Source organism: Terrapene carolina, unplaced genomic scaffold, assembly GCF_002925995.2.
Source record: "Terrapene carolina triunguis isolate 2854851 unplaced genomic scaffold, T_m_triunguis-2.0 Scaffold102, whole genome shotgun sequence".
Taxonomy (NCBI): domain Eukaryota; kingdom Metazoa; phylum Chordata; order Testudines; family Emydidae; genus Terrapene; species Terrapene triunguis.
In genome coordinates this window covers 1,446,922-1,469,041 of record NW_020664453.1, presented here as the reverse complement: position 1 = coordinate 1,469,041, position 22,120 = coordinate 1,446,922, and the positions used below count along the sequence as shown (strand labels likewise).

Sequence of the window (22,120 nt, the reverse complement as noted above, 5' to 3'; positions counted from 1 at the left end):
AAGCACCTTGGCACACTGCTCTATTCAAGGGCAGAGTAGAGGAAGGGCAGAACCATTTTTCATTGACAAAGAAAAACAGACCAGCCCACAGTTTTGGATCAGGCTGTGTGGGGGAGGCCAGTTCACCTGCTTTGCTTTCAGATTTGGCCCCAAATGTGACATGGAAACCAGACTTTAACCTATAGGGGCAGCCAGTTAGGCTTATATATTCATCAAGGGCAGAGACCAGTGCAAGCTGCCTAATATAACCCTAAATAAAGCCCCGGTGCATTGATCTTAGGCGATGCAGCTTCCTTATTTGGCTCACCCCAAACTCTTGTTGACTTCAGTGAGAGTTTGAGCAAGGAATGCAGGATTGATCTGGAGACTTGGTAACAGTCTTGGTGCAGCCAAGGTCTGTGTAACCGGACAGAAATTTCAGGAGTCACAAGACCCAACAATGCTAAAAAGTTCAAGTACTTTTGAGTTTTTAATGGCAGTTGTTTATTCAGTCCCTGCAGTCTTCTGATGTAGTCAGAGCAATGTAATCAGCTGCCAAATTGCTACAAGTGGGGGTGAGCGTCCCATGTGGGGATGCTGCGGTGTGGAAACAGGTTTGGCTCTTAAAAAATTAAGGGTACTCACCACCAAATAAAGCATGGTATAGAGCGAGAAGGAGGCATGACCAGAGAAGAAGGATTTCCTGTAAGACAGAGAACATGTATGAACCAGCCATTGAAATATTAGATTGAACCTGCCTATGAATAATCTTACAACAGGGGAATTAAGAGATGTAAGGTACACCCTTATTTTTTCAGTATGGGCTACCTGGCATTGTGGATGGGGAAGCAACTTCTCTGGGGCTGCTGCTCCCCCCATACCCAGCAGGGTAGAGAGTGAGTGGATGAGCAGGGTATGTATTGAGCATTGGCTCCACCCCCATCCTGACACTCCAGCCAATGCAGCTGAGCATGGCGACATGACAAGAAGACCAGTAGCAAATTATTTCCTCTATGGATCAATAGGTGGAGAATCATGGGATTGCAGTTCCCTTCCTGGTCTGCTTTTGGGGCAGCACGGCTATGAACTGTTATATACTCAGCAGACTGATAACTTACAAACTAGCCCCAAATATCTGGGAATTTCTATAGAAATAAAGGTAAACACCAATCCAGGTGCATTAAGTATAACTTGTAAAGTTCACCCTCCCCCCCAAAATCAAAATTAAATATCCAATGAACACGACACAAAAAAGACTTTGAAAAAGAGTTCCTGGCACTGTTTGCTGTCTTTACACAAAGGAAGGGCTGCTTTGCCGTGTAGATCCAAACCACTTAACTGTGATGTCAGCTCTTATGGTAAATTCTCACATTGAGCAAGCATTCATAAAACAATGGTGTGGGAGTTAATAGAAGGAAGGAGAGGTATTATTCAGCAGAGTTCAATAATTCCTTAGGGAAATTGCCAGTCAGTAGTAGTAGCTCCATGACAGTCTTTCCAGAGAAGGAAGTTTTCAAATGATCCATTGCTGGCAGAAGGGACCTGAGGAGTATTTTGTGGGACACCATTTTGGCAGAAACAACAGTTTTCCCTCCTATATTGTCAAGGAAATGCCTCTCACCTGGCTTCCTGGACTCTGCTGTCATTTCCCCTACAGGTGTAGTTTTGAATGTAGCCTTTAGAGCAGTCGATTACTGAAAAGTCTGGATTACAAACGTCCAGGAAATGAGGTCGCAAGCGTCCGACGGACACTTTGGCAATGTCTGTGAAGGACTGGCTGATGGCACAGCCAAAGGCAAAACAGCCCACTTGCTTGTAGAGAGCCGCCACATATGGGTTCTGGATGAAGGACCGAGACTTCTCCTTTAAGTAGTGAATCCGGTAGAACTCCCCTGTTATGATCTGAGGGAGGAATTAAAAAAAATATATAAATAAAAAACACATTTTGCATTAAGAGGTCACACGAGGTAAATGTGCAACCACACAAGATAATAAGATCTCAGAATAAATGAGCATTTGTTAAGAAATAAACTACAGGGTCCTGCATTCAAGTCTTTCAGAGCCCCATTAATTACTGTAAGCTTAAGGCCAGATGCATATTAACACTTCTTAGTGAGAGAATTTTTGTTTCAGGCAGAAGGCGAGCATGTTTCTGAACGATACATATTTATCCGCAAATCCTGTCTTAGAAGCAGACTCAAGTTAAATAAATATTGATGGAATGCCAAGAACAACTTGCCCATCTGAGAGCTATTAGATGCCATTATATCTCAGACTCACGATTCTACCTCAGAATGCAACACGGGGTTAAAAAAAATGCTTTTGTTTATTGGCTGGAGCACCGTAAAATGGCACTTACCAGTCTCTCTCTTTCCCCCCTCTGTTAGCCTGCAGGTAACAGTGACATGCCCAGAGACATGAAGAAACTGGTCTAACCTCTTTTTTTTGTAGATTCTAGCTATCCCATATTACTGTGTCAACAAAAGCAGTCAGCCAGACCTAAAAAGATTTGGTATCACCATATCAGCAATTGGACACTTGCTTCATGGACGTCGCAAGATACACAGTGCAGTTGTGGCCCAAATCAACAGCAAATGATTCCAAAAGGCGAATACTTCCTAAGAAGTGCTCACTTGGCCTGAATCAGTCAGCTGAGCAAGAGAGAGAGAGAGCCCTAGGAATGCCACTGTTCTTAATATAACAAAACCGCAGTGGATTACAGCATTTTCACCTTTCTGCTGTGTTGTCACTATGTTGTTGATGCATAAAGCAGGTAGCCCACCCACAACAGGAAGGTAAATAAAAGACCAGTATATCAGTACACTCCTTTTCAGAAATCTCCAGCCATTTTGTTTTTTTCACACATGGATGAAGCTGAACTTGAGGTCCCTTAAGTTCCAGAGAAACCTTTGTAACCGGATGATGTTCATGCAATCATAGATATCAGAGACAAAAAACACCTGCTAAGTGTTCGGTTCTTCTCCATCCTAGTGCAAATTGTTCCCTAATTATATTTTGTATAATTTACAATGCTTTGCTTTTTCTTGTTCTGAATAGCTCAAGTAATGGGGCTTCCACCATGTCAATTGGGAGAGCGTTCCGCCACCTGCAGGATCTCATCATTTGGAATTCTCTTCTCCAACACATCCTAAATTTCCCATTTTTCTTTATACTTTCCAGAAATCAAGACCAACATTTTTTTTTTCAACGTAAGGAAAAATTCTAAGGCCAAGCTAGTCATTGAATCAAAATCTGCTCTTGCGTACGTTGGTGTAAAGCTGGAATAACTGCATTGACTTCAAATGCTCCAGCTCCTCCAGATTTATACCAGTGTAACTGAGATCAGAATTCAACTAAAAGCTAATCAGAGAAACAAAAGAATCAAGGTTCCTTGAGGAGCAAGGTTAGTATATTAAATTCCATATAGAAAAAAAAATCTAACATTTCAGAGGTGGGCTGTTGTTTTTTTATTATTTTTCATAGCTTTAAAAAAATGAACACAAAGAATCAGATTCTTAGATCCTCAAAGTATTTAGAATCTGGCCCAAAATTTGCAGTGGCCAGACCCAATTTAAATCATACAAAGCTTCTATAAACACAGGACTTTCCTGGGAATTCCAGTGGTCCTTGTAGTTATTAAGCAGCAAATTATGTATTTCTTGTGCCATGAAGGGGGGGAGTGTTGTGGATTTCACAATGTTATGATAAATCATAGTTATGAACCTGAGGACCTGGCTTCTTGTAATCCTAACTCTTAAAAGGCAATTTAATGAAAATCAGGCCATGAAATGAAGTCTAAATGTCTCACCTCTCCAAAAGAGGCAAAAGCTTAAATTGTTCTGTCACGTTACACACCTAGTTTTTGAGCTCCAGATTTACAGCTTTAGGATTTTATTCATTACTTTCAATGTTTTTATACCTGAGTAATAAAATGAGGTGTTTTTTTTCCTCCCTCACTCCCCTTTCTGTTCCAGTCAGCAGCATTGTGATATGTAAATTTAACTGTCAGGAAAAATGCCTTCATGCTAATCCCTTTCTGAAACAGCTAGCAATATTCTTCACAGCATGGCAGCCAGCCAACTCCATGCAGAAGAGAATTCTCCCCTACCTACCTTTTTAAAAACTTGGCACAACTTTTGGAAACGAATAAACTGGAAAAGTATTGCAATTAGACTAAGAGGAGATGAAACTGTATCGTGGTTTGAACTCTGAGTACCAGGGCTTGAAAAACAAAGGTTGACCTAAAGTAACTGAAATAATAGCTATGCAGGCTTTATTAAAGGGAAGTAAAAAAAAAACCCCAAATGTTGCAAGCAGGCACTTATACTTCCATACTTCTTGGAGAAAGACATCGGGGCCATTGACCTGCCATGGAGGGTTTACAAACCACAGTCACATTTTACAAAAGAATATTAGTATCGAGCTCCCTATGGGCTTGACTGAGGTTGTCTGGTCTTGCAGCTGACCTGTTCCAGAGTCATTTGTAATCCCTTGAGAATCCAAATGTTCTGCAGATGATGGTTTATCTAGATTTTGGACGATCTTCAAATGCAGGCTGTGAGCCAGGAAGTATATTTGCATGAGGACCAAAAAAGAATGCCTGAACATTTCTCCTGTGGCAGAACACAGTTCATTTGTGTCATGGAAAGGACATTCATGCTTTCTAATTGTCATTTGGAGGCAGTTCTTCTCCCTGCCGCTGTCGTTTCAATTTTCTCTGTGTTTGCTCATTTATCTGCAAATGAGTGGTTTAGGAATCTCCTGTGGGTTTTGTGGGCACTCAGGAATCTATTTCCACTACACACAAAGCCCTGGTCTACACGTAAAATTTAGATTGACCTAGCTGTAGTTAAGCCAACCTAACCACCGGGTAGCTACCGCCGCTTAGGGAGCTGTGTTACCTACACTGACAGAAAAAGCTCTTCCATCAATTTAGGAAGTGTCTATACTACGGCTCTTCAGTGGCATAGCTGCAGCTGTGCCATTCATAGTGTCAACATACTCAAAGAAATGGCCTGTGGATTTTGCCACTCTCAAAGTGAAGGAGTCCACTCTGCAACTGCACCGCAGAAGAATACCTCACCCCAACTGCATACTGCAACTTTCTTTGATAGCTGGGTGCATATAGTCATGCAGGAAAGAGGTGCCTGCATCTTATAAGGCTTAGAACTGCAGAGGGAAAATAAATTGAATTAAGGAGGATACTTGACACCACAGGATGTACCACTATTCTCAGAGTTCACAAATGGATCCCCTTAAAGCTTAGACATGTGACCATTTTAAACAGGGACCAACAAAGTCTAGGGATTAATATTTTTTCTCACTGCTGGTGGTCTTGGTAATTGCACAGATGTAACAGATTGTAAATTGGAGACTTCAGTCTCCCGCTAACACACTGCTGGGTAGTCATGACCCCTCCTTATTTTAGTTAAAATCATGGCTGAACGTTAATGAAAAACTAAAATAGGGCGAAGTTGTTTTTTGGCAGCGCTCTCCCTGATAAAGAGGGACTTAGAAAACTAATTCAGCACAGATGTGCACAAACTGAAATTTCATCCTGAACAAACAAGTCTTAAAGGTATTAATCTCCTTTTCTGACTTGTGTCTCCAGCAAATAATTTGCATGTGGTATATAGAGAATTTCCCAGTGTGAATTGCTGGAAATATTTAACATAGTCACTAGTAAGAAACAAATATCAAACTTTTCTCTCTAGTATCTTCTACAATCTTTCTGATCAAGTGTAAGTTTTATATGCAATTATCATCAATTATCCAGTTGCCCCAGTAATTACACTTTCAGGGTCTTTCTAATCAGTTTTGTCTCCAAGGTATTGTTTTTCTGTGTCTTGCCAAATGGGAGCACTTAACATTGCAGTATAAAGTATCTGACTATCCACATTTGTATTCTTATAAATTAGCTGATCTAGAAAGCTTGTTGGTTTTTTCCTCAAGCTGTCAAGATCTGACAGTACATGGAGTTGGGTACAAACAACAGTATTAGCCATAAGGGGGCTCAGAAAATGGAATAAAGAACCTTTTACCTCTAGGGCATGGCTTCAAATCCAAGCCTAGCTGGAAGTGATTGCCAGTTGTTACCACCTGTTCAGTGGCCTATGTGAAATAGGTTTGTGGCCTCACTCCAGATCAGAGGGTGCAATTCATCCCTGTGCAGAAAACCACCACAAAGCTTGTGCACCACAGACGGCCCTCTTTGAGGACATCAATGATGCATAAGCCTTGTGCTGTCCTCCGCACAGATTGAATTTCAGTCCTAGTGAGCAATTGCCCCTCCCTTGTTAGCATTCAGAACAGCAAGGCCAAGAACTGAATGGACATGAATCATTCTCTCTCTGATACAGGGAGTCCCTCCACAACTGGCTTTTAATGCTTACTGGCTGGTCAGTGTGGAGAATCTTGTATTATCACAGCTCATGCCAAGCCTCGTCTATGGATAAAAAGAGGCCTTCAGTCTCCATGAGGGTCAAATATTTTCCACAAGTAAAAGCACAGAGGTTAGGGGGTCTATTACAGGAGTGGTTGGATGAGGTTCAGTGGCCTGCCATGTGCAGGAGGTCAGACTAGATCAGCGGTTCTCAAACTTCATTGCACCGTGACCCCCTTCTGACAACAAAAATTACTACACAACCCCAGGAGGGGGGAACCGAAGACCGAGCCCGCCCAAGGCCCGCCACCCCGGGGGGGGGAGGGGGAGAAGTGGGGCAAAGCTGAAGGCCAAGGGCTTCTGCCCTGAGTGGGAGCATGTAACCGTAGCCCTGGGTGGTAGGGCTTGGGCTTCAGTCCTGGGCGGTGGGGCTTGGGCTTCAGACTTGCGAGACCCAGGGCCAACACCAGCCTTGGCGACTCCATTAAAATGGGGTTGCGACCCCAATACAGTTTGAGAACCCCTGGACTAGATGATCATGATGGTCCCTTCTGACCTTAAAGTCTATGAGCATTTAGTAGAGGTCTGAGAGCAAAAATCTTAGGGCCAATTAGTATCTCAAGGGTCTCATGCATGTGTAATGCCAAGGGCAGTCTTTGTCTCCAAGTCAGTAAATATGTAGGCACTGAACACAAATGCATATCCTACTATGTCCTGAGAGAAGCAGAAGTCTTCACCTCTAAAGTTTACTTAGCAAGAGCTCTGGCATTCTTCAACACACATAAAACACAACCCGGACCTTTCGCTCTGGCCTAAAGATTCTGCCGGTGCGAGTATTTAAAGCTGGGAGTTGGAAACGTGAAATTTTTTTGGTTTTATTTATTGTCCTAAATGGCCCCTACCTGCAGTCATGTCTTTGAAAAGCAAACATTTCAAATGAAAGGAGAGATATTGGTGCTTTGTGGATTTGGAAGGACTTCATATTATGTTACAAAAATTCTGGTATCTGGGTTACATCTGAAAAAGAGGTTAGCATGACTTGAATTTTCCATATATTCTGCCATAGCAAGAAATCTGTTTCTTAAATCACTTGTTAGCCATTTGTATCATTCAGCAACAAATAACTGAGCTTTTGTATTTTCCTTACCAATTTACTTTTGTTGTGAGTGAAGTGAAACCTACATAGAAAACATCCATTTCTTTCAGGGAAACTTTTTTTCTTTTTAATTGACCTGCCATTTCATGTTAGAAACTTGATGGATTAAATACTCAGTTGATTATGTTTCCAATTTCAGTTCCAACTCTTGTATTTGCCACTGGCTCACTACTGATCAGAAGCAGATTCTGCATGGAGCCGACATGACGGTATGTCAGGCAGTAATGTGAAAATGAGATGTTTTTTTCATTTTATTTTATGGCTTTTCCATACTTGGGGGTATGGAATTTTACCTGCAGGGTAAAAATTTCTCCTTGTTTATAGATTTTTTTTTTCCACTTTCACTTTTGGAATGAGAGACAGAGAATTATTGGGACTGTTTGCCCATGGCTCTATGAATAAACTGGCTGGCAAACGATGCTGCGATCAATGAAAGCTGAAACCTGGCTTCATTTCAATTCTGCTTGGGGGAGGGGGGAAACTAACAGATAATTATCTTGGAAATGGAAAAAACCAAGCCAAAGGATGACTTTGAAAAGAAATCAGCCATCTGTTTGGTAGACACAACACAATGAGTCCTATACTACCCTCAACCTATACATACGTGACTCCCATTGACGGGAGAGAGAGTTCCACTGGGGATTGCTTCCTATCTTTGCACAGACTATAATGTGGTTTTAATCACTGCTGAAAGGCTCAGACAGTAATACTGAAATAGGTTTGAAATATTTCCTTGAGGGAAAAATTAATAGGACAAAATTCATCCCAGTGCGCAGGTTCAGCACAGGACCCCTCTGTACAGCTTAAGCCTTGAGCTGGTACACTAGGCAAGCTAAGCTCTCTCCCTATGGCCCTGCAAAGGCTAGTGGGTAAGGCAGTGACTGGGCCAAATCAGAGGGAGGGTTCACAGGATCCACCTTCATCTGAAAGGGGCATAAAGAGGCTGTGACTGCTACTGTATCCCACAGGCTTGCATAGCAGCTACTGAGGGCCCGTGCATCAGTGCCTCGTGTTGCTCCCATTGGGAAGTGGGTTTCACATAAACAACTCTCTCCCTGCCAGTTCTTCCCCACAGCCCCCAACAACCTCCTGCGCCCAACAAAGCCACCCCACCCACCCACCCCACATGCACTTCATCCATGCAATGACCAACAGCTCTGGCTTTATTCGGGTGAAGTGAATTCTACCCAGAGTGCATGAACCTTCTAATCAACCAGACAATATCATGATTCTGATTAATTTACAGCTGTAGCTTCTGATGGAGTAAAAGGAAAGGAAAACTCATGTGCACAATTTACTATTTGAACCACCAGTGTCAGTAAGAACGAACAGTATAAAGCTTAGGCGTGCTAAAGATATTGGACATTATAGTGCTTGTAGGACAAAGAATGAAAGCTGGGGGAAATAGGAGCTTAAAGTCATTTCTGTCCCTTAACCCAGTGGTTCTCAACCAGGGGTCCGAGGCCTCCTGGGGGGCCGCCAAGCAGGGCCGGCATTAGACTTGCTGGGGCCCAGGATAGAAAGCCAAAGCCCAACTGCATGAGGCTTAAGCCCAGGGCCCTGAGCCCCACCACCTGGGGCTGAAGCTAAAGCCTGAGCAATGTACCTATGCGGGAGCCCCTGTGGTGTGGGGACCCAGGCAATTGCCCTGCTTGCTACAACACCTGCCCTGGCTTTTATATGCAGAAAACCAGTTGTTGTGGCACTGGTGGGCTGTGGAGTTTTTATAGCATGTGTATGGGGGGGGGGGGGGAGGGGCCAAAAAAAAAAAGGTTGAGAATCCCTGCCTTAACCTACCTACTCACAATACAGTTGCTTTAGCTGACAGAACTAAGCAAAGGACTGTTCTGAAAGTGATCCTTAAGGAAAAACCTACATTATGCTCGAAGCGGGATAAAGAGAAACTTCAGTACTTCTCATACAGAAATGCTGGGGGTTGGGGGGAATGGAAATGGTATCTTGATAAAATGTTTAAACAAAAATTAAGGGCCAGAACCTTGCATGTGAACGAGCTATGCTTGGTGCTAGACCTGTGGGGACAGGGAGGAAGGTGGTTCAAAACCACCTTTGCACTCTCCCAGTCGTGGGGAACTTGGGCCTGGCACCCATCATACGTTAGAGCAGACTGCAGGCTGCTTCAACTTATCCTGGCCACTAACACCTGCCTGCGGCCATTCTGCAGCTGGGGAATGTCAGAGTGCAAATTCTGTCCACGCCCCTCGCCATCAGGATGGGATGGGGTGGAGCAGGTGGGGCAGAGCTGAGTAAGTGTCACCAATGAATGCCCCCACATCAAAGGAATCCCCAGATATTCTTTTGCACTGCAGGAGTGGAGCCAAGGGACTGGAACAGGGGCAAAGATCTGCCACCTCTAAAGGTGTTATTTTGTTTTTAAATAACAAACTGCACTTCATTTCAGCTTTTCATGATGGCATTACAGACACCGGTCAAATTTTTGTAGAGCATTGTGACTTGAGTGTAATGAGGCTTCCTGTTACATGTTTAGCCCAAAGTGTTTTTAGTAAACAGCTGACAAATGTACTAGTGTAAGAAGCCTCAACTCTGCTGACTCTTCCAGGGCTGGATTTGGCCCATTTGCTGAAACTTAAAGCAAATATGTTCACGCACAACATAATCCCTCCACACAGTAGTGGGAAATTGGATAGGGAAAAAAGAATCAAAAGTAATCAGAAAGGCGACACAAGTAAGATCACAGCAGCAGAACTGCCCTTTAAAAGATGTCTAGCTTATTATTTATTAAAGCCTAATACTGCCTCCAAAACTTTTCCATGCAGCAGTTGGCTGCAAAGGCACAACCTCTTTTTAAAAACTGCATGAAATGTGGAATATGTAAATACCACAGCAATCACTCAAATGTGGACACAACATGCCAAATCCTTATTGGCACTAAATCCTTTAGCTTGTAAGGAGCATGCTTCCTGAAACGTGAACTCTAGCTTATATTATAAAGTTTGCAAGACTTGCCCAAACGCTTTGACTTGTTTACTTGCTTCAGAAGTAATCTTACTCTTCCTGCTGTAAGTTTTCATTTGCATATGGCTGCAGATTGTTGTGTGTGTTGTGGAAGATGATTAACAGCACTGGAAATTTATGCCTCCTATACACAGTAAAGGCACATCAATAGGATGATGCTTCCCTATGCTGATAATCTGATATGGAAAGGGCTTCTTGCATTGGGACAGTAGGCCAATCTCATCAGTCCCCATCCATTTCCATTAAAGGGCTGGTCTACACTGGGGGGGGGGGAGAGGGGGATCGATCTAAGATACACAACTTCAGCTACGAGAATAGCGTAGCTGAAGTCAACGTATCTTAGATCAATTTACCTCGGGTCCTCACGGCGCAGGATCGATGGCCGCGGCTCCCCCGTCAACTCCGCTTCCGCCTCTCGCTCTGGTGGAGTTCCGGAGTCGACGGGGAGCACATTTGGGGATCGATTTATCGCGTCTAGATGAGACGCGATAAATTGATCCCCGATAGATCGATTACTACCCGCCGATCGGGCAGGTAGTGAAGACGTACCCTAAGAGTCAACATGGTTTCAATAAGTGCTGGAGCAGAACTTAGATCTTTTAGTTTCTCTGCTTCTGTCTGCATACAGGTCTGTGCTCATTAGTATAGTGGTATTTGAAATGGGGAGATCTTCTGCCACAAACGAAGCAAATCAACCCCCAGCTACTCACCAAATTATTAACGGGTTAATTTCACCAGGGACACCAGACTGTCTTTGGATGCTAATGAGTTTCAGTCACTAACCTGGACTGATTTTGAACAACTGACCCAGAGGTGAAAGGCTTCATATCCTATTACCAACACCATCTTGTCCTTGTTGCTGTTGCAGTAGATTTTTTTTAACTTGTTCAAAGCACAGTCCTAACTCCCAATCCTTAGAAAATCTCTGCTCAGTAATTAATTTATAACAGTCTCTTTGTGTTGATTGGCACGCTGTGTGGGAGCGTCAATAGGGCCCTGTCAGCATTACCTGCTTAGGAGACGACACAAACATACAGTCCTGTCAGAGAGGGGCAGAAGAGTGTGACCGATTCTACTTACAGCAAGGATGGCAATGAGAATCCCTGCAGCACACAGCACAGCGTCGTTAATCGTCTCGCCCGTTTTCAAAGGGTACTTGATACTCTCGTCGTTGCAGTAAAACCCCCTTTGGTACGGCTGGATTGTGCTGGTTTCAATGATCAGAAAGGGCAGACCAGCTGGGGGAGAGAAAAGACAAACAACAGAGAACAACACAAAAGAAAAAAATCAGTAACGTGGACAAATACAAACAAAAAGCAACAAAGAGCCCTCCCCAAGAACTCCATAAAACACAATGCACCACAACTCTCATGATACTTTTCGTTTTTTCCTAATCCGTTTCCAAAGTGCACAGTGTTGGGAACTGTTTTATTAAGTTTCTCCTGGGGAAAAAGTACCTATTCTGCTATGGTTATCAGATGTACATGCTGCATGGTCCCAGTGAAGCCTTGCGCACTACAAATATTAACTTACAGGAATGAATGCCAGCAGCATCACTGCAAGAAGTCATGGAAAAGAATATGACACTATTCCCCACAGAGCGCCTGGCGCTGTGACCAGAGCACCAAAATGTCTCTCTGACATGACATGATGGAAGCTGAGTTGGGCAGGGCTGTAGGAGGAGTTACTGAATAAACAAACTCTAATTAGCAAATATCAGGTCATGCTTTTCCTGCCATATTGACCAGGCCAAGCCCCATCTACACTGGCTTCGATACAGTTTTTAAAAACAAAACGAAACTGCATTTCCATGGTTAATATACCTCTGTGTCTTAAAGGGGTTCCAACACAGTTTGCCTGGCCAATGTGGACAAAGGATATAAACATCATTAGCACAATCTTTCTTTGAACACTTTTTGAATGCTAGTCAAACACAGCGTCTATCCAACCATCCACAATAGCTGGTGAAACCACATCAGATCCTACTGGCTGCAACCATGAGAAATACCTTTTTAAAACACTGTTTTAAAGACCTTAATTGCCACACTGTAGCTGGAACTTCAAACCAGATGTATAATATATGGTCACAGACCAATAGAAACTGGTTCTGATACAAGCTAATAAAACTTAGAATTATTATTAATAATAACAATAATAATGCTATTTCAGAGGAATGTAGCATTGTCTGGAACAGGGATCAGTAATGTTTGGCACGCGGCCTGCCAGGGTAAGCCCCCTGGCAGGGCGGGCCGGTTTGTTTACTTGCCGCGTCCGCAGGTTTGGCCGATCGCGGCTACCGTTGGCTGCGGTTCGCCACTCCAGGCCAATGGGGGCTGTGGGAAGCGGCGCGGGCCGAGGGATGTGCTGGCCACAGCTTCCCGCAGCGCCCATTGGCCTGGAGCGGCAAACCGCGGGCAGTGGGAGCCGCGATCGGCCGAACCTGCGGACGCGGCAGGTAAACAAACTGGCCCGGCCCTCCAGGGGGCTTACCCTGGCGGGTCGCGTGCCAAACATTGCCAATCCCTGGTCTAGAAGTTAGAGTAGAGGATTGGAAATCTTTCATAGTTCTGTTGCTGATCTTGGATGAGTATGGGCAGGCCACTTAACACATTTATGTGCCTCAGTTTCACCAAGTGTTTTGCTGTTGACTTCAATAACAGCAGGATCAGTACAATTGAGCCAAAAGCTCTTTGTAACCTTTTCAAAGTTGTAGATTTGCAACTACACATATAGGAAAATCTTCTTCCATCTCTGAAATAATAGCCCCATTGAGGTGAAACAAAAAACCATTGAACAATGCAGCAACACTACTTAACAGTTTCGGACATGACGCAAACAGCAACAAAAAACAATGTTTGACTGAAACTACAGGGGATAGCATTTAGGTAAGCAAAATGTAATTATCCAAGTTGGCATTTGGCTAAAACACCAGGACTGCTCACCCTACTGTTGCAAAAAGTGTCATGGAATATTTATTGACCACTAACTTGGTTAAATGTCTGAGTTCTTGTTTACACTCCTCCAACTTTAAAATTATCAGATTTTTTCCTCTTAAATTAAGAAATGTTGCTTCCTGGTTTTCACTTGATTTGCCTCAAGCAAAGTTTTACTGCTGTCATAAACAGCTACTCTGTAATTAGTGAAGGATTTTGTCCAGAAAGGTAAAATCAAAAGCTCATTTTAAAAATGGTTTCAATTTGTGTGTAAACAAGTTAAAGTGCTTACATTTTGTAATCCGGTTTGGAGTTCTTTCATTCTGTTTTAACAGATTTTTTTAATCCATAGTTATTACGTTTTGCTGAATGCCTTAAAAAAACGATTCACAATGTGAAACGTATAACTGTACTCTGAAAAAGGTCTCTCATACACACACACACACGCGCACACACACACGCAGCTGAATTCTGTTCTCAGTTTCTCAAATATAGCCGAGACCATAATTTGGCACAGTGTTCCGGGTTATTGTGTATGTGATTTTCTATAAGAATATAAGGAGCTGGTAATATTAAACACACAGAGATCCAGGCTGCCTGCAATGGGCTGTCTGTTTTCCAACACACTAATGAAATAGTGAATAAATGTCTTAGAACTATTCCTCTTGTCAGCTCATCTCAGGCTTTGCAAATAAAATTGGACATCTCATGTGGATCCAGCTCATCTTCATTCCACTCTCTAAGAGTTTTGAAACCTAGCCAGTTTGGCTCTGAACGGTATCTCTTAAGCCGGCAATATGATATTAATAGCCTTCTTTAAAGATCCAGAGTAGCCTGATGAAAAATTGCACCAGAAAAGCTAACGCTGTTTGGTGCGATCCAGTTTCACCACCACTTGAAACAGCAGCATAACCGTTGAACTTGGGGAGTAGACATACCACAGTTACATGGCTTATTGTTATTTCTCCAGTTCCTCTTTTTAATAACTTTCACATGACAGGTCTGTAAAACACATGTTCCCACAGACAATGAAACACATGTGAAAGAAAGAAAGAAAGAAAGAAAGAAAGAAAGAAAGAACAATACTGTTCCTGTGTACTATATGAACCCAGGAATAATAAAGATTTGTTTTCCCTTCATTCATTGAACAGCATGAGGTTGTAGTATTTCTGTGTGTTCAATCATATGTTTGATTGCCACAGCTATAATAAGAGCATAAGTGGCATACATTGTGTCTATTTTCCTAAAATGCACAGAGACATAGTTTAGAAAAATCCAATGGTTTTGTTTTCTCTCCTATAAACTTGTGGTTTAGTGGGATATTGCCAATAGAGTCTTGACATTTTTCCAGCAAAACAGTAACCTCAGATTCCCTTCTTTTCTTTTTCCTTTTTTTCTTTTTTACAAGAGAAGCATAAACATACCCTCACTAGCTCAACGGATATTGCTTAGAAGATATAATATACCCTAGACTGTGGGCTGTTCTTTCAAAGGTTATTATCCAAGTGACAGAAGGCACCACTCTTGTAATAAAGAATGTGCTGCCAGATACCCTGCTAAAGATGGCCCTTTTTTAAAAAGATTATCTCTCTGAGCACAGATTGTCTTAAGTGACTGTCACCACTCTCACTTTCAGGCACTTCACATGCTTTCCGGCAATGGTTAGCACTGAGACTGCAACATAGGGAAGCCTGTACTAGTACCAGAAGCTATTTGGAGAATGGAATTTACAGAAGATGCTATGGATGAAAAAGAACACAATAAAGGAACAAAAGGAAAGGTCCCTTCAGGGTTCCTTACAGAGATGTTCCTGATTCTGCTTTCATTTACACTGGAATATTCATCAGAGAGTTAAAGACTTCCAGATTAGAGAGGTGGCAATTGTCTATCAGAAAGAGAAGGCAAGTGTCATGGAGGGTGACAAACAATGGAGTTAAATCAATGAAGTTACAGCAAAGGAGCAAAGTTTGGCCCCATCACTTTTCCTGTACTAGTGCCATAAGGAGAATAAAAAGACAAGTCCAATTTTCCACTGTGGCATCTTAATAAGACATCCACATTTTTCATTTTGGATGCTCATATTGACACTTTCCCATAAACGTACACACTGTGCCCGTATGAACTGATTTGTGTGTCCAAATTCAAGATTTGGACAACATTTTAAGGCACCCACCTTTTAAAAGCTACCATCCTCCATGATCCCTTAACATCACTAGAAGACAATGGCAGAAGCCCTCAGAGTGTTTAGAAAGTAATGACAGTCAAAGAGGCAGTCCTTAGAAAGCAGGGGAGAGGTGGTAAGTCCATACCAAGGCGATTGGTTGATCCATGTAATAGGCAATAGATTGTACCATCCTAAAATGATCTCTGGTAGCTATTTATCCTGGTGCTTCTGTCCATGGCTCATGTTCATCTATGCCAGCGATCCCCAAAGTGTGGGGCGCCCCCTCCTACCTCAGAGGGGCATGGAAGAACAAACGGGGGGGTATAGCATGGCCAGGGCAGGGCAGGGACATGCCAGCCACCACAGTGGCTGGGAGGGAGCGCCATCCAGCCCCTCCCCACTCCAGTCCCGCTCCCAGCCACATAACTGACTCCCGACCCTGCGCCTGGCACTGTCCCCAGCTTTGGCGTGGCTCAGCTCAGCTCCCGGCCCCGCACCAGCCCCCAGTCTCTCACGCTGGCCAAGGCTTTGTTCCCGGGCCGGGGCTGAGGCTGGGGGCAAAGCCAGGAGCAGAGCTGCACTTGTCCACCGGCCCAGCTGCCAGCCCCAATCGCAGCCCAGCTCCCGCCCCCACCTCCAGCCTCGGCCCCTGGCCGCAGCACCGCTCCCAGCCCGAGATCACCACCCCCCAGCTGCAGCTCCAGCATCGGCCCCCTTACCCCGGACGCGAGGGAGGGGGGCAGGTGGGGTAAGGGGGGGTGAGACCTATGCTTTCAGTTCCATGGGAAAGGTCTGCTGATCTATGCTTTCAGTTCCACAGGAAAGGGTGGCATGAATAAACCTGTCCTCTAATACCGCTGCAGCGCAAAGGGATCACATCCACTTTAGTACTGACAGTTCCCTTCTGGACACCTAGATAATGGCAGGCAGACTTTACTGTAATGCTTCAAGAAAGTACCATTTCACTACTACCCAAGGGCAGGTCTACACTACCGGTTAAGTCAATCTGACTTATGTCGCTCAAGAGTATGAAAAAGCCTCTCCCCAACCCCCAAGTGATGCAAGCTTTGCACTGTCCACACCGGCACTATATCGGCAGGAGAAGCTCTCCCACCGACATAGCTTACGCTTCTCGCCGAGATGGAGTAATTATACCGACGGGAGAGCAGCCTCCCATCGGCACAGTGCATCTTCACTAGACGCGCTACAGCGACGCTGTGCAGATGTAGCACTGTAGTGTAGACTGGCCCTGAGGCATTCACATACAGATTTACCCTCACCAGACCCCTGTGAGGTAGGGAAGTGCTATTATCCCCATTTTACCTATAGGGAAACTGAGGCACAGAGCAATTAAGGAATTTGCCCAAGGTCACACAGGGAGTTTTGGCAGAGCTGGGAAATGAATCCAGTTTTTTTGGATTCCTAATCCTGTCTCTTAACTGCAGGACCATCTTTCTACCCTGTGGTCATATAAAGAGTTTCTGGTGTAATAACATAACAATGAAATTCCAACCACACACCCTGAACTAGATATGCTCTGCTCCCCAACAGGGCTCTGCTCCAAACCAGGAACATAATAGAAATCTCTTGAGGCCTGATCCCGGACCATTACAACCAATGGGAGTTTAGCCGTTGACTTCATTTGAAGCTGGATCGAGCCTCTGCTAAATGCAGCATGAAGCAGGTGTGGATATTAATGAATTCAGTTAGGCACTGCAGGACTCCGTGGTGCTGTGCAGTGAAAAATTATGTTGCTTTTGTTGGGAGGAAGTCAAAGCGACTTTCTAACCCCTCGCTGCTGGTGTCCAACACTAAGATATTTCAGTAAAGGATTTAAATGTATTTGTCTTTATATTTAATAAAGCACATTATCCTGGAGGCCAATCAGGTTTTGAAATCTAGCATCGAAGAGAGACATCTCTTCCCCTGTTTATTAATGCCTTTTCCCAACAATCAATTCATTTTCAATACCTCCTGGGAATGCTAACAACCTATAGAAAAACAAAACAAAAACTTGCACTCACTGACCAGCTTCCAACATGCATAAAATCAAAGGCTGAAGAAAGGATTCTGTGTTGGGTTCAATGCTTTGAAACTTGGAGTCTTTGAAAAGCTACCACTTGTGCAGATTTAAAAAAAAAAAAAACAGGATAAGCTTTCATTGGCCACCCATTGATAAAGTCATGTGGGAGGTGTTACTGGGGTGACCCAGCCATGAAGCTCTGATCTTCCCAGCCAAAGCTTCACCTTTGCACTAAATTAAACACAGACTTTTTTTTTTTTTTGGAAGGTTTTTTTTTTTTAAATCCTTGGAAGAATCTTTACTCTTTGCTCTCCCTAGACATCACAAGTCATCAAGAATTATATTTCCCATCATAGGCATCTCAGCTAAATGTCAGGAATTGCTACTTGTGCCTTTGCTACAAGTATTCTGCCCTGTATTTGCTTTAGAGTCTATGATGCTCAGACCCCAGGGAGGTTTTTAAAGTTTCACTGCATTTGGGTGCTAGCCTAATAGTTGAAAAAGATCTTTGCATAATATGGTGGGGCAGTGTGGTGTATCTGATTCCTCACTCAGGACACAGAGTGTAAATATTTGGGTTACATGTAAGTGACAGGGGTTCCTTTTAGAGTAATTAATGGCTGGGCTGGGGAATGTATAAAACTTATTTGGTTTACAATATTTCTTCAGATTTTGAAGGCTGGATAAAATCCAGATTAGACTAAGGTGGGCCCCTATTGAGACTTCCCCCAGCTCTTAAAGAAGAATTGCCATTTCAGACAAGGAAAGCACTAACCCTGGCTGCTGCTGCTAATGTGAAATAGTCTGAGTATGGCTCATTTAGAAAACAAATATTTATCAGAAGACTTGAGTATTAAGGTGCCGCCCCCACGTCAAGCACAGGGAATCCTACCATGCCAGCCTTCCCAAGGGGCTTCAGCTGCAATGAAACCAGCGGGATTTTTATCAACTGTAAAAAACATTTTAGGGGCCAATGCCTACTGAAGTCAATAGAAAGGATCCCGTTGACTTCAGTGGGTGTTGGATTGGGCCCTAAGGCTGGGATTTCGAAAGTGAATCTGGGTGCCTAACTCCTTTAGACTCCCATGGAAATCTCAGCCTAAATTACTAATATTTGTGTCTTATTGAAAGTAAATGAAATCACTTTAGCTCCATATTTTAAGTGCTGCTTCTTTCAATTGTTATTCCTTTGGTTTCCAGCGGTCTAGTAGACCTCTCTCTGCCCTTGTCTACATGGAAATTGGTCTGATTTCTTTCACAAGTGGCGAAATTTTACCATCCACATTTTAAATACAACTTCCCATTCAAATCAATTAGCAGTTCCACTTCTCTTATGGGAAAGTCCTACAGAAATGAATAGGGATAAAAATGACTCTAAAAAAAACCCACTCAATTTAATGTGGGTCATAAACCTCCTTTAGAATCTTACAAATCCTATAGAAAGTCATCACTCGCTATTCAATTTGATTGTTTAACTCTATGGAAAAAGTCATATGATACCATATGTTGATTTTAACCAAAATATACAGGCTTTAGTTTATTTTCTACTCACAACAGGTTTTGCTACACAACTCACTAACCTTTGTTTCTGTCTGTGTTAGTCTGGTCTGGTGTCCCTCCTGCTTACAAAAGGGGTGGCATTTCGTTACTATTAATTGCGTTTAAGCCAATAGGCAGAGACATAATTTAACTTAAGCATGGACAGACTGCCAAGTCCATCATCTGCTACAGAGCCTAGAGGTGTGCTAGTGGGAAAGCAGAGCACACTGTGATCAAGACATGAATCTTGCTGTCTAATTATTTGTGATGAGCTCGTTATTCATGTTTTCTGAGCAGCGTTAATCTCTCTCTGTTTTCCCACATGATACTTGCAGTGTGCTTCACATAACCTGGAAGGAAAGAATATTTAATTCCCGCATGTACATCCCTGTAATGTTTATGGCCCCAATGAGATGTGCTACTAATGACCCTTATGCACATGTGTATTCCTTCTGAAGTGAATGAGACTGTGATTTGGGGTAGAGCAGTGATTTTCAACCTATGAACCGCGGACCCCTGGGGGTCCACGGACTATGTCTAAGATTTCCAAAGGGGTCTGCACCTCCATTCGAAATATTTTAGGGGCCCGCACATGAAAACAGGTCGAAAACCACTGGAGTAGAGAATCCCATTGGAGTGCTAAGGCAGGAATTTACTAGTGGTACTTGAGCTTGATGTTCCATCCATTCACTTCACAATTTTTTGTGATACATGAACCAATAATTTGGGAACTGCTGGCCCAAGGTAAACTATGTCTCCACCTACTGGTCAAATGCATTTATCAGGAAAGCAGCAATGAACAATTTCAGGATTTTGAGGTACATCTGTGAGTATAACACTGTTAAAAGGTCAGATCCTAACAGTGATTATCTGTGTGGGCTTTCTGGGCTGGTTATATAGAAAAGATCTTGGCAGCAAACACATTTAAAACAAATAGCAAATCATCCTCAGACACTGATGGGTTGGACAGATCATCATCAAACTCTTTCTGATTCAAAGTCTAAGCAGAAAAAGCTTCACTCTACTATTGGGATCTTACGGTGCCAGATCCTGTTCCAAATTATATAAATGGGAGTTTTGCCCTTGATTTTAGTGGGAGCAAGACTGGGCCTCTAAAAGTGCCTGTTATTTATTTACTGAGATAAACAACACATACAAAGAAAGAAAGAAAATGACACAAGAAGAAAATATCAAGCAGTAAACTCAGCTGTTCCTCCTGGGAGTTCTACTTACAGTTCTATATTTAAAAAGGCGTATATATTAAAGTACACATTTATTTTTGAAATGGATAAAAATGCACTAATAAGAATTAAAAGTCCTTGTCCAAGACACACTACCCAGGTGTATATAAAATTCTGTGTTCATGTGCTAAAACAAAGGCCAGACGGGCAGGACAGCCAGTGTTGGACAGGGTGAATACAAAAGTTATTATAAATGCTAAACCAGAGCCATCTGCAGCCCAACAAGAATGGGAACAAAGACATCATTTCAGATGGTCTAAAGCAAGAAATAAAATGTGATATGCAGTAAAAACCCAAAGTGTCAAGATCTTACAAGACACCTCTATAAATCTGAAAGTTTGGAAGAAATAGGCAGATATGACATGGCTGACCTTGGATGTCCCAGCTAGAATGGGAAATGGTTTTAGAATGGGTTTGCAATGTCTCCAATACTCATGGCAAATACACCATGTGAAAAATATACTGAGGAGATTATTATGTTTTCAGTTATAAATGTAGTGAATGTAGCTTACTATATTGGTCAATGGAATTTTGGAATGAGTTTTGCTTCATCATGACTTCTTCATGTTTGTGTATAAATTGCTCTACTATGACTTGTCATTCCAATGGAAGGGCCTGAGACCACATAAGACCTCTGGATTCGAATCTCATGATTAAGTTCATAATTTGGGGGGCAGAGGCGGTGGGGGTGGGAAAGAAGGAATTCCACAAAGCCCAAATTATATTCTTTCAAGGAAACCTGGGAGCTCTTCTTTAAACTGGTTTAAGAGTAAATGGAATCGATTCTCTCCTTGAGACACACTACTCCCATTGACACAAATAGGAATCATGAACAAACCCAAGTACTCAGAGACTTTTTATTGTAATTATGGGACCAGATCCTGCTATTGAGGTCAATGTGAGTTGGGTGCAAGGAGAGGTGGCAGGATTAGGTCTATTCCATCAGTTGTTACATATGCCGAAATTTAATGGGATTATTCCTGTGAATAGGGACTGATGGAGCTTGCCCTTAATATATATGCAAATAACACCCAGTGGCCTCAATATCTTAGCACACTGCCCTCAAACAGCGTAAGCTATAACCCCTGGCTACTTTTCATACAACATTCATTATAACATCCCTGCAATTTCATGAGTCCACATTTTGACATTCACAAAACTTCATATACATTGAAAAAAAATGAAAGGGTGAATGCAGAAGCTTTTGGAAATGAAAGTGAAGCTAGTTCATCTTGTCCATGTGTGGCCTTTTTTAAAATTAAATTTTCAGTTTCATCTGTTTTACTCCCAAGCTTTGTTTGCTCTCCCCCTGAGATTCCTGTCCAAGCATTTCAGCTGTAATTACGCATGTTTTTGGAGCAACTTTCCCTTTCCAGCCTGCTCAGGATACGACAAGCCCCGGGCTTGTAGCACTGAAGATTGCAGCGAGGAGCTTTCTGACGCAGCTCTGTCAATGTACCTATTGTAAAGGCAGAAGCCTTCTTCAGATTTGAAGCAGCGGCCACCTGCACAAATAATGGAGGGATATAACTCTGTAACTGAATACAAGTACTGAAAGCTTAAAAAGTCTGTAGTCCAAAAAAATCCTTTTGACCTTCTACTTAAAAGTTCACTAATCACTTTTTATTTATAATTTATTTCCTCTTGCTATATTTGCCTTAGATAATACACTTTTTTTGGAAGTTCCCCAGGAATAAATGGTATTACGC

General features: G+C 42.8%; 1 protein-coding gene across 1 annotated transcript in view; it reads right to left on the bottom strand.

Moving 5' to 3' along the window:
- LOC112120545 (phospholipid phosphatase 3) overlaps positions 1–22,120 on the bottom strand; it is a 68,796-nt gene that overhangs the window by 21,991 nt on the left and 24,685 nt on the right. Inside the window, exons 2-4 of the mRNA XM_024219658.3 lie at positions 11,592–11,749; positions 1,601–1,881; positions 625–682 (exon numbers count right to left, since the gene is read on the bottom strand). Of these exons, the coding sequence (XP_024075426.1) occupies positions 625–682; positions 1,601–1,881; positions 11,592–11,749 (497 nt within the window). The remainder of the gene's footprint in view (positions 1–624; positions 683–1,600; positions 1,882–11,591; positions 11,750–22,120) is intronic.